The 11,873-nt window shown below is 48.4% G+C and overlaps 1 protein-coding gene across 1 annotated transcript in view; it reads left to right on the top strand.

Moving 5' to 3' along the window:
• Positions 1–9,837, top strand: part of MYDGF (myeloid-derived growth factor) — a 15,317-nt gene extending 5,480 nt beyond the window's left edge. Inside the window, exons 4-6 of the mRNA XM_015426696.1 lie at positions 2,217–2,298; positions 5,347–5,419; positions 9,359–9,837. Coding sequence (XP_015282182.1) covers positions 2,217–2,298; positions 5,347–5,419; positions 9,359–9,438 — 235 coding nt within the window. The 3' untranslated portion in view covers positions 9,439–9,837. The remainder of the gene's footprint in view (positions 1–2,216; positions 2,299–5,346; positions 5,420–9,358) is intronic.
• The last annotated feature ends 2,036 nt before the right edge of the window (positions 9,838–11,873 follow it).

The following is an 11,873-nucleotide window of genomic DNA, read 5'->3' as shown; positions in this document are numbered from 1 at the left end:
CCCCCCCGAGCCTCAGCATCACCCACCCCACAGTACTTATCTATTTTACTTATTTATTAAAACATTTCTATCCTGACTTTCCTTGTGGTTTAAGGCAGCTTAAAGTAAGTGGAAACTGGTGTGCATTGGTGGAGAACTTAGCATTTATACAGTAAATATTTCAGCTTTTATAATATAATAATAATACTTTCGATTTATTGATCGCTCTTTCCCACACACCTGCGGGCTCATAGCGATTTACAGTTACTCTTTGACAATTTGACTAACAATATTCGCGGGGGATAGGGAAGACAACATACAGCATTTTTAATTACACACACATTGTAGCTGGCCGGGGATTTATCTGCGGGCTGGATCAGTCGTGTTCCGACGGCATGTATTCTTGTCGGCTGGCTGATGACGTCAGGGCTTCTTGATGTCGCGCTGCCACACTGCCACCGCCTGGCCGACTCGCTCCACTGCAGGGATGCCGAAACAGATCTTTCGGCTTTTGATCTTGCCGCACCACAGAAGTCACACATGGCAGCTAACACCTTCCCAAAGGGAGTGGTGTGCCCCCACCCCCTTACGGGTGGTCCCCAGTTTATCTACTTGCCGAAGCTTTCGAATCGCTGGATAGACGATGAGCTAGGACAAGGCTTGGTTGCTCACACCAGCACGGGGCTAGAACTGACAAAGCTTGGCAGTTCAGATGTTATAGTTAAGCAGGGGGAAAATCCCCTGCGCCACTGCTCCCTTCTGTCCACGTGTTCTCTTGTCATCCTTACAACATCCCTGTAAGGTAGGCCAGGATTCATCTCCATAATGCAGAGGGGGGTCTGAGAGGAGACTTTGCCTAAGGCCACCCGTTGCACTTGTGGCAGAGATGCTCTTTGAACTGGAGCCCTCCTGGATCATCTGGTTATCTAGCTCAGCTTCAGAGAGAGAAAACTTCTGGAAATCTTCACAGCACGTGGAAAAAAATAGTTTTGTCCCATCCCTGAAAAAATGGGAAGGGGGGGCGAAGTTGAAATATACGCAGTACCTACGACAGTTGGTGTAGTGCTTAGGAGCACCAACTCTAATCTGAGAGAACCGGGTTTGATTCCCCACTCCTCCACATGCAGCTGCTGGTGTGACTTTGGGTCAGTCACAAGTTCTTTCAGAGCTATTCTCTCAGGAGCAGTCCTTGAAAGAGCTCTCTTAGCCCCACCTACCTCCCAGGGTGTCTGTTGTGGGGAGGGGAAGGGAAGGAGATTGTAAGCCGCTCCGAGACTCCTTTGGGTAGTGAAGGGCAAGGTAGAAATCCAACCTCCTCCTCCTCAAACCTCCTACTTTAACAACATCAACTGCATCATTGATACCTCACCTAATAAAACTGGGAATGGAACATAAGAACGTAAGAACATAAGAGAAGCCAATGTTGGATCAGGCCAATCACCCATCCAGTCCAACACTCTGTCACACAGTGGCCAAAAACACCAGGTGCCCTCAGGAGGTCCAGCAGCTGGACCAGGACACTTGAAGCCCCCCCACTGTTGCCTCCCCCCCAAGCACCAAGAATACAGAGCACCCCTTGCCCCAGCCTGAGAGTTCCTATCTATACCTTGTGGCTAAGAGCCACTGATGGACCTCTGCTCCATATGTTTATCCATAAGAACAGAAGAGAAGCCAATGTTGGATCAGGCCAATGGCCCATCCAGTCCAACACTGGGTCACCCAGTGGCCAAAAACACCAGGTGCCATCAGGAGGTCCAGCAGTGGGGCCAGGACACTAGAAGCCCTCCCACTGTTGCCTCCCCCCCCAAGCACCAAGAATTCAGAGCATCCCTTGCCCCAGAGTTCCTATCTATACCTTGGGGCTAATAGCCCCTGATGGACTTCTGGGGGAGGAGAATTAGAGTGTTTCGAGCTATAAGATAAAGAAGGGAAAGATACTGGTGCAACGTGAATGGGTAAATCCCATTTGTTTTAAGTAGGAGACAAAATAGTTCATTCCGCCTCCTGCTGCCTCCCGAAGATCAAAAAGGGAGGGGGCAGAGGTGCCCAGGGGGCCTTCCGTCATCGTGGGGCTGCCGCCGAAAGGGCCCTTTTGCGTGTGCCCACCAAATGGGCATCTTCGATTGCTGGGACAGTCATGAGGCGGGACACTCCCTGCAGTCTTGCTTCCCCAGGCAGGAATGTACATAATCTCTTCCTTCTTTGGTATCGCAGTTGTCTCTCTCTTCCCTTTCCAGGCCCCAGGGGAAATCCTACCTCTTCTTCACCCAGTTCGAGGCAAAGGTGAAGGGGGCGAAGATCGAGTACGGCGGGGCTTTTGTAAGTCTCTTTCAAGGGCCTGGGAGATCGTGGTGGGAGGGGTGGGCTTTATGCCAAGCGCTACGAACCAATGCTACCTCGAATCTGTGGGACTCCTGCGAGCAAAAATTCTACTTTGTGAGCTCCTGGCATTGACGTTGGCAATGTTCCCTCTAAGCCGTGGAGTTGTGTGAGCAAAAATGCTACTTTGTGAGCCGCTGGCATGAAAGTTGTGAGCGAGCCATTTGGCTGCTGCAGAAATCAGTTTGCTCTGGAGCCCTCCTTCCTGAGCCGAGACACAAATGTGTGAGCTGGAGGCTAGAAAACTGTGAGCTAGCTTGCACTAACTCGGCTTAGAGGGAACACTGGTTGTGAGCGAGCCATTTGGCTGCTGCATCAGTTAGTTTGCTCTGGAGCCCTCCTTCCTGAGCGAAGGCAAAAATCTGTGAGCCGGAAGCTAAAAAACCTGTGAGCTAGCTCACACTAACTCAGCTTAGAGGGAACACTGCTATTAACTACACTGTTGTTCCCCTGGCTCACTTCTTAAGACAGTTCCAGGTAGTCAGCCGTGTTGGTCTGAAGCAGTAGAACAAATTTCGAGTCCAGTGGCACCTTTAAGACCAACAGCGGTTTATTCAAGGGATGAGCTTCCGTGTGCATGATGCACACTTTTTCAAATACAGTGGAATGGGAGGTAAGGTTCAAACTTATAGACAGTGTTTTTGCATGTCTTAAATCACGGGTGTCAAACTCATTTGTTACGAGGGCCGGACCTGACATAAATGAGACCTTGTTGGGCCGGGCCATGTGTGTCAAAAAATGTAATGCCAGGTAGCGGAGATATGAACTTTATAAAAGGACACAAACACAAAGGTTTTTTTTCTTCTTCTTAAAATAAAAACATGCTTGAAACATTAGTTCTGTAAGCTGCAAACCTGCTTTTGATTTATTGACATTCCCCACAGAAGTCTCATGCTCAGAGTTCTGAGTCTAGGGCCCAGGGGAAAACTTGAAATGGCTGAGTGATTAAGAGAGTCTGGCGAAGGAAGCTATGATGCAGCAGCAGCAGCAGAAGTGGAAGCAGGAGACGGCCACAGTTCCACTTCAGGCCTGATAGAAGCCCTCCAGGGGCCTAATCCGGCCCCCGGGTTGCATGTTTGACACCCCTGGTCTAATGCATCAGGCAGGGTTATGAAGAGGGTCTGCAGATGGGTTCTGAGACTAAACTTGATAAAAGTACACGAACACAAAGGGTTTTTTTTAACTTAAAATAAAAACATGCTTAAGACATTACCTCTGTGAGCTGCAAACCTACTTTTGATTGATTGACATTCACCACAGAAATCTCACACTCAGAGTACTGAGTCTAGCCACCCGGGTTAAAACATGAAATGGCTGAGTGATTAAGAGAGTCTGGCGAAGCAAGCTATGATGCAGCAGCAGCAGAACTGGAAGCAGGAGATGGACAGTTCCGCTGTAGGCCTGATGGAAGCCCTCTAGGGGGGCTCATCTGGCCCCCGGGCCGCATGTTTGACACCCCTGCCTTAAAGCAACTTCATCATGTTACATGTTAATTTAATGTTCGGTCCGTCTATGAGTTTGAAACTTATTTCCCATTCCATTGTATTTGAAAAAGTGTGCTTGCACAGAAAAGCTCATACCTTGAATAAAGCTTCATTGGTCTTAAAGGTGCCACTGGACCGCTAAATTAGTTCTTAAAACTGCTTAGAGATTATTAGAAATCTGTTTGTCTTCCAGCTACTACCAAAATCTCTTTTCTGTTCTCTGCGACAGTGACTTCCGTGGGCTCTTGCCTGGTGTGTGGTTGTGTCGGATTAGAACTGGGGAGACCTAAGATGAAATCTCCACTCTGCCATGAAACTCCCTTCAGTGACTCCCGTGGGCCAGTCGTTCCCGCTAAAGCTAGCCTACCTTGCAGGGCAGTCGTGAGGGCAAAACGTGGGAGGGGAAAACCCTGAGCTCCTTGGATGAGAGACACAAGGTGAAAAGTGTGCTAGCCTCCCTTCCAGACCACACCTGCTTGGTGGTGGAGAGCACCTAGAGATGTAAAATTTCTGGAAATTTTTGAAGGTTTGTTTCTGTTTTTCCCCGGAAAAATCGAAAACTTTTGGAAAAATTGAAAAAAATGCTAATTAGTACTTCTTTTTTCTTTTCCAGATTGAAAGTTTTTCTAGATTGAAAGTCATTCTGTTACTTTAGGAACATAAAATATGACTATGGACATTTTTACTTGGCATGAAATTATCACAACTAGCATATTAAAAATATAGTGTATCCAAACAATGATTGCAAACAGAATACCCACCCACATGCAAAAACAAAACTGAAACCTTTTTATTTTCTTGTGACAACAGCACCTCCTAAAGGAAGAAATGCATCTTGTTCTTGCATTGGAGAGTTCAGTTTGTAACCTAGGACTTGCTTGCCCTCAGTGCACAGAAATTAGATCCAATCTGATACCATACATATTTTTTAGAAACGATTTGGAAAATATTTGAACACCTTGTCTTAAAATATTTTATTCATCATGTTAAAATAAAACGTTCCATAATCATTTTTTTTTACTTTTCTTTTTTCAATTTTTCCAGTTTTTCGGAAAAAAACAAAAAAGGCTTCAGGAAAAAAACAGGGGGAAAATGTTTTCCCCCCGAATTTCCCCAGTTTTTTTCCGGGCCTTCACATCTCTAAGAGCACTGTCAAGTTGCAGCTGATTTGTGGCGACCCAGTAGGGTTTTCTGGGCAAGAGACATTCGGAGGTGGTTTGCCATCGCCTGCCTCTGCGTAGCGACCCCGGACTTCCTTGGTGGTCTCCCCTCCAAATACGGACCAGGGCTGACCCTCCGTGGCTCATGTGATCTAGGGGATAAGCCCGGGTCATCCAGGTCGGGCTACGCCTGCTTCGCTTCCATAAAAGCTGCAACCCCGAGTGCTTCCTTAGGTCCAGGAAATCTGGCGTCTCTGCAGGCTGGGCATGTTTAAATGCGTACGCTTCCGAGCATCCACAACCTCTTGGGACTCCCTCACCTTTTCCGCCCCTCTTCTTTGCAGTCCGCGGCCGCAGCCAGAGGACAGAGTGACGTCCCCTTGAAGGAGGAAGAATTCCACGTGACCGAAACGGCCGGTAAGCCGGGAGTGGTGGATGCTGGAGGAGAAATGTGGGATGCTTTCGCTGTGCCGTTTGGGTGCTCGTGAAAGCCCACTGGTGTTCAGCTGGTGCCTCCCTCCTCCTTGCAGTTTTGGAACTGTCGCTTTCCCTGTGAGAAGGTTGCAGGCTTCGACAGTGCGGGTCTGCTAGGCTAGCAGTGTGCTGACTTCTGGCCCAAGAAGTCTTGTCATGATGCTTGGGGGGGTTGAAAGGCTCCTTGGGCTGGAGGAAAGCACCTCCGTGGCCGGAATTAGGGATGCCAGCCTCCAGGTGGGACCTGGGGATCCCTCAGAATTCCAGCTTATCACCAGATCAGAGATCAGTTCCCCTGGAGCAAATGGCTGCTTTGTAGGGTGGACTCTATGGCACTGTGCCCCACTGAGGTCCCTGTCCAGGCCTGTAGCTACGGTGGGGCTTATGGGGGCGCTGCCCCCTTTCTTAAAGGCACAGCTGCACAAGAATTTTTCCTGTAAATGCTTTCCTCAATCATTTAAAAACTTTTTTTTTAGAAGGAGTGTGCTCTTTTAAGCAGAGTGGGGTGCTGTTTCCTGCACTGAGCGAAGGGGGTTGGAGCGGGTGACCTCTAGGATTCCTTCTAACTGTATGTCAAGAAACTGGTCACCTTTAAGAGAGCCTTTCTGCCTACGTGTTGGTTTTCTTGTCTACAGAAGTCATCCCCCCCCCCCCCGGCTTGTTTTCAGGATTGCTGTTTAGGCCAGCAGAAATGATGAACTTCCAGCAGCTGAGAACCGTCATCTAAAGCCAGAGAGCCGTGTCAGAGTTCTCTCAGCCCCACCCACCTCACAGGGTGTCTGTTGTGGGGAGGGGAAGGGAAAGGAGTTTGTAAGCCACTCTGAGACTCCAAGTGAAGGGCGGGGTATAAATCCAATCTCCTCCTCCTCCTCCTCCTCCTCTTCTTCTTCTTCAGTTTGGTGTAGTGGTTAGGTGCATGGACTAATCTGGGAGAATCCGGGTTTGATTCCCCACTCCTCCACTTGCACCTGCTGGATGACCTTGGGCAAGCCGTAGTTCTGATAAGAGCTGTCCTTGAAAAAAGAGCAGTTTCTGTCAAGAGCTCTCTCAGCCCCACCTGCCTCACAGGGTGTCTGTTGTGGGGACGGGAAGGGAAAAGAGTTTGTAAGCCACTCTGAAGCACCTTTGGGTAGTGAAGGGTGGGGTATAAATCCAATCTCTTCTTTCTTCTTCTTCTGCTGGATGGATGACCTTGGGCAAGCCGTAGTTCTGATAAGAGCTGTCCTTGAAAAAAGAGCTGTTTCTGTCAAGAGCTCTCTCAGCCTCACCTACCTCACGGGGTGTCTGTTGTGGGGAGGGGAAGGGAAAGGAGTTTGTAAGCCGCTTTGAGACACCTTTGGGTAGTGAAGGGCAGCGTATAAATCCAATCTCTTCTTCTTCTTCTACTGGATGGATGACCTTGGGCAAGCCGTAGTTCTGATAAGAGCTGTCCTTGAAAAAGAGCCGTTTCTGTCAGAGCTCTCTCAGCCCCACCTAACTCACAGGGTGTCTGTTGTGGGGAGGGGAAGGGAAAGGAGTTTGTCAGCCGCTCTGAGACACCTTTGGGTAGTGAAGGGTGGGGTATAAATCCAATCTCTTCTTTTTCTTCTTCTAAAGTGGTTGACAGCTTGCGATTTAGAGATCTACCCTGGTAACAGCTTCCTATTGGCTAAATGGCTTGTCTTTCTGCATTGAGAACTTCAGCCCCACCAGGGAAAAATATTGCCCCACGAGCCACAAAATCCTGGCCACGGGCCTGATTGTGCCCCACTGAGGTCCCTGTCCTCCCCAGGCTCCATCCCCAAATCTCTAGGCGTTTCCCAATCTGGAGCTGGCAACCCTACCCCCAACTCGTCCCCCCTCCCCCATACCCTAAGTGGAACAGATCTGTGGGATTTAATTCGTAGCGTGGGTGTTCCATCAGCGGTGGTAATTTTGGCTCCCGGTTGTCGTGACTCTGGCACAGCCTCAAACGGCTGACTGGAGAGATTGACGCTGTGCCAGAGTTGGGAGCTTTCAGTGCTGGGAATTGAGTTTGCAGGCGTGGCTTCAATAGAAGTCCAGTCTTGAGAAAGGATTACCGAAAAGTCTGTGTAGCCGGCTCATCTCCCTGCTTTGTTTGTATTTCGGACTATAAGTGTATCTACTAGCCAGAATTGTGTGTTGATATTTTGTATTGGAAGCAGGAGGAGTCAGACGGCCGAACTGGGAGCGTTTACCTTTGAGAACAAACGGCATTTTTCTCTCCAGTGTTAAGTGAATGACTGCCATTGTTTTTCATTGGAAGTCCTTGCATACTCACTTCTAAAAACACTTGGCAGGTGCCAGGAAAGGCCTCGGGCCGAGGCAGCAGAGATCTATTTATACTGGCCTCCCTGCACTGAGCTGCGGTGGCTCAAGTGGTTAAGACGCTGAACTGCAGGCTGTGGAAGGTCGGTAGTTCAGCAGTTCGAGACCCGAGTTGCCGCATGACAGAGTGAGCTCCCGTCTCTAGTTCCAGCTCCTGCCAACCTAGCAGTTCGAAAGCAAGAAATTGCAAGTAGATAAATAGGTACCGCTTCGGTGGGAATGTAACAGCGTTCCGTGCACCTTGGTGTTTAGTCATGCCGGCCACATGACCACGGAAATGTCTTCGGACAGCGCTGGCTCTTCGGCTTTGAAACGGAGATGAGCACTGCAGCCCTAGAGTCGGACTCGACTGGCTTTCGAGCAAGGGGACCTTTACCTTTACCTTGCACTGAATTGTTGTCATCTGCATTGTTGTGAACTGTTCTGTTATCATCTGCATTGTCTTTCGTCCGCCTCTTTCCTCCAGTATATTTGTCACATGGGAAACCTAAGCAGGAGCAGGTGAAGATGGCAATGGATAGGGCAAAGGGTGCCATCAATTGTCATCGCTGACCTTAATTGTTCTCATTGTAATGTGGTTTTAAACGGCTATTTTAATGGTTGGACGGTGTTTTTTAGTGTTGCTGCAACCCGCCCTGAGCCTGCTAGAAGCCTAATAATAAATAGAAGAAGGGATTGGATTTATACCCCGCCCTTCACTCGGAGTCTCAGAGTGAATCTCCTTTCCCTTCCCCTCCCCACAACAGACACCGTGTGTGCAATACTCCCTCTGAGCCATGGAGTCCTGTGAGCAAAATTTCTACTTTCTGAGCTACTGGCACTGAAGTTGTGAGTGAGCGATTTGACCACTACATAAATTCGTTTGATCTGGGGCCATCCTTCCTGAGCTAAGACAAAAATGTGTGAGCTGGAAGCCCTGAGCCCGTTCGCGGGGAGGGCGGGGTATAAATGTAATAAAATAATAAATAAATAAATAAATAAAACCTGTGAGCTAGCTCACACTAATTCAGCTTAGAGGGAACACCGCCTGTGAGGTAGGTGGGGCTGAGAGAGCTCTTTCGAGGACTGCTCCTGAGAGACTGGCCCTGGGAGAACTTGTGACTGATCCAAGGTCACCCAGCTGGCTGCATGTGGAGGAGTGGGGCATCAAAGCCGGTCCTCCCTGATTAGAGTTTGCCTCTCTTAACCACTGCACCAAACTCTCTCAAGATGTTGGTGAGCACCAGGTTGGGTACCCCTGTCCCACTGTGATACATCTTAAGTTAGATCGTCTTCAGGCAGGTGACTTTTTGGCCACGCCCTCTTGCTGTGGGACCAAAAATGGATTGTGTCGCGCTCTCTCTGCGTCCAACCCCTGCAAATTGCTTTCAGCCTTGCTTCACGAGGGTCCCTCTCTGGAGACAGCCATCCCACGTCACAGAACTTGCTTGGCTTTGCGATGTTTGCTACCAGTTCTCAGCCTCTGGGACCCATAGGGCTCCCGGGGCCAAGCAGTTCTGCCATCTCGCCTCTCCCGCACGTCTCACGCCTCTGTTGCCGTCTTCCTCTTTTCAGTCTCCCACAAGGAAGGCAAATTCCGCTCGGAACTCTCCAAGCTGGTGATCGTAGCAAAGACAGCCCACGACGAGCTGTGACGCTTGAGCCAGAAAGCGCCGTGCCCCGCCGGGAACAATACAGTGGAAGAAACGGACGTGCCGGCCGATATTTTCTCCGATGAGGACTGTCGGGTCAGGATTGGGACTACACTATTGTACGCTTGGGACTCGGAGGCATTTCCAAAGCGTTCCAAACCGCTGTGAGAATTCCGGGGCGTGCGGTCTGTTACCTTCTGCTTCAGTGATCCAGCGACTACCAAAAGCACCACTCGAGGTGGGGGAAATAAGCAAGGGAATCCCCACCGCCTTCCGTACTTATCTAGTCTGTTGCTGCAACGGTGGGATGTCACGGAATTACTCTTTACCCTTTTGGCTCCTCAAGAAAATTCTCAAACCAAAGCGTGTTTTCTCCCCCCCCCCAATCTCCCTGCCTCCCCCCCCCCCCAAACATAATTTCATCCAATAATTATGAAGGAACTCCAACTTTTTTTATTGGGAATAAATTAAAAAACGTCTCTTAAATTAGATTCTGTGCCTCTTTCTTTTCACTGCCTTTGATTCGTGGACTGCATGCCCTTGTTATGGACCTGCCGCTGCTTAAGGGGGAAACAGGATGGGTCATTGGGGGAAGCACGAAGATGGGGAGAGTCTCGTCTGATAATTTTTGACACAAATCCAAGCTGGGTTTCCCTGTGAAATGCCACTGATCAGAGGCCGTGAGCTGCAAATGTGGAGATTTGTAGCAGGAACTCTTTTGCATATTAGTCGACACAGCTCTAATGTAGCCAATCCTCCAAGAGCTTACAGTAGCCCCTGTAAGAAGAGCTCTGTAAGTTCTTGGAGGATTGGCTACATTAGGGGGGTGTCGTCTAATATGCAAAGGAGTTCCTGCTACAAAAAGAGCCCAGAATGTAAAAGTACCCCAAGATAATTACAGGGGTGAACTCATGTGCAGTGTAAGCAGGGCTCTTTTTGTAGCAGGGACTCCTTTGCATATTAGGCGACACACCCCTAGAGGTTTGTATGTCTCTACATGCAGCCTCTCTTACTGAGTACTGCAACTCTGACCTCATACCTAGAGGTTTGCGACTTCAAAAAAGGTCCAGCTATGTTCCTCCATAAGGAGGAATTCAAGAACAAATGGATCACAATCCTTAATAAATGCTCTTTTGACTTGATGCTTCTTATTATTGATGAAGCTACCCGTGAAGCAGAGAATATCAAACAAGAAGCCAAATTGGTGGAAGACAAACTCAAAGCTTCTTTTAGTCCAGAGGAATTTGGCAACAAGTTTAAAGCTCTTGAGGAAGAGCTAAGAGCCTATGAGGATAGAACTAGAGAAACAAAACTGAAAAAACTTGATAGGGACCATAGAGACTATGCCCTCAATAGAGTATACAAATGGTGCTCGCCTATGGCTACTCCTCCTACTAAGAGGGTGTCTTGGACTGATGCTAGAGAACCCATATCTGAGATGGAAACTACGGAGGCTGAGGACTCAGCCACCACGTCTGGGGAAGTGGGACCATCTGGGAGACCTTTTTTAGATTGGAGAGTCAAGAACAGGGCAAGAGAACAGGTCCCTTACAACTCAAACAGGCGAGGAAGGAAACGGAACTAGTGGTGAACTTAACGGGTCGGACTTTTTCAAGGGACATCATGCATGTCTTAAACTTGGGTCCTGGGTTTGTGTGCACTCCAAGATACAATGCCTTTCAGGTCAGAATAGATTTGTTCAAACTGGTTAGATTGATCAAATTAAAGCATTTGTTTGAAGACTCTAGCTTTACTGAAATTAATCCTTTTAAAGTTAAATCCCAGTTTGTCCCACAAGTGAGTCACCTGTTAGGTATAATACAACTAGATCCCGATGGATCAGCCTTAAAGAAATAGCTGACATGGATTATGTAATTGTAAAAACTGCTGATAAAGGGGGAGCACTGGTGTTACAAGAACGTGAGGATTACATTCATGAGGCTGAGAGACAATTGGGAAACACTGACTTTTACACCAAAATTGATTATGATCCAACCTGGGAAGTGAGTAGACTGATTTCTACAGTTGTGAATGAAGGTTCACTGTTTGAATACATACCAGCTCAGACTGCAGAGTATTTGTTAAAGAAGTACCACAGAGTCCCCATTTTCTATATCCTTCCAAAAATACATAAAGTAGGTTTTCCCCCTCTGGGTAGACCCATCATATCAGGAACAGATTCTATTCTGGAACCACTTTCTAAATATGTGGATTCCTTCTTAAAGCCATTTGTATGCTGGGAAAGATTGAAGGTCAAAGAAGAGGGGGACGGCAAAGGATGAGATGGTTAGACAGTGTCATCGATGCAACGAACATGAAATTGAGCTAACTTCAGAGGACGGCGGAAGACAGGAGGGCCTGGCGTGATCTGGTCCATGGGGTCGCGAAGAGTCGGACTCGACTGTGCGACTGAACAACAACAACATGTTCTTTACCCA

Source organism: Gekko japonicus, unplaced genomic scaffold (assembly GCF_001447785.1).
Source record: "Gekko japonicus isolate JY-2015 unplaced genomic scaffold, Gekko_japonicus_V1.1 scaffold2671, whole genome shotgun sequence".
NCBI lineage: Eukaryota > Metazoa > Chordata > Lepidosauria > Squamata > Gekkonidae > Gekko > Gekko japonicus.
Note: the sequence above shows the minus strand (reverse complement) of the source record. Positions and strands in the feature narration are given on the sequence as shown.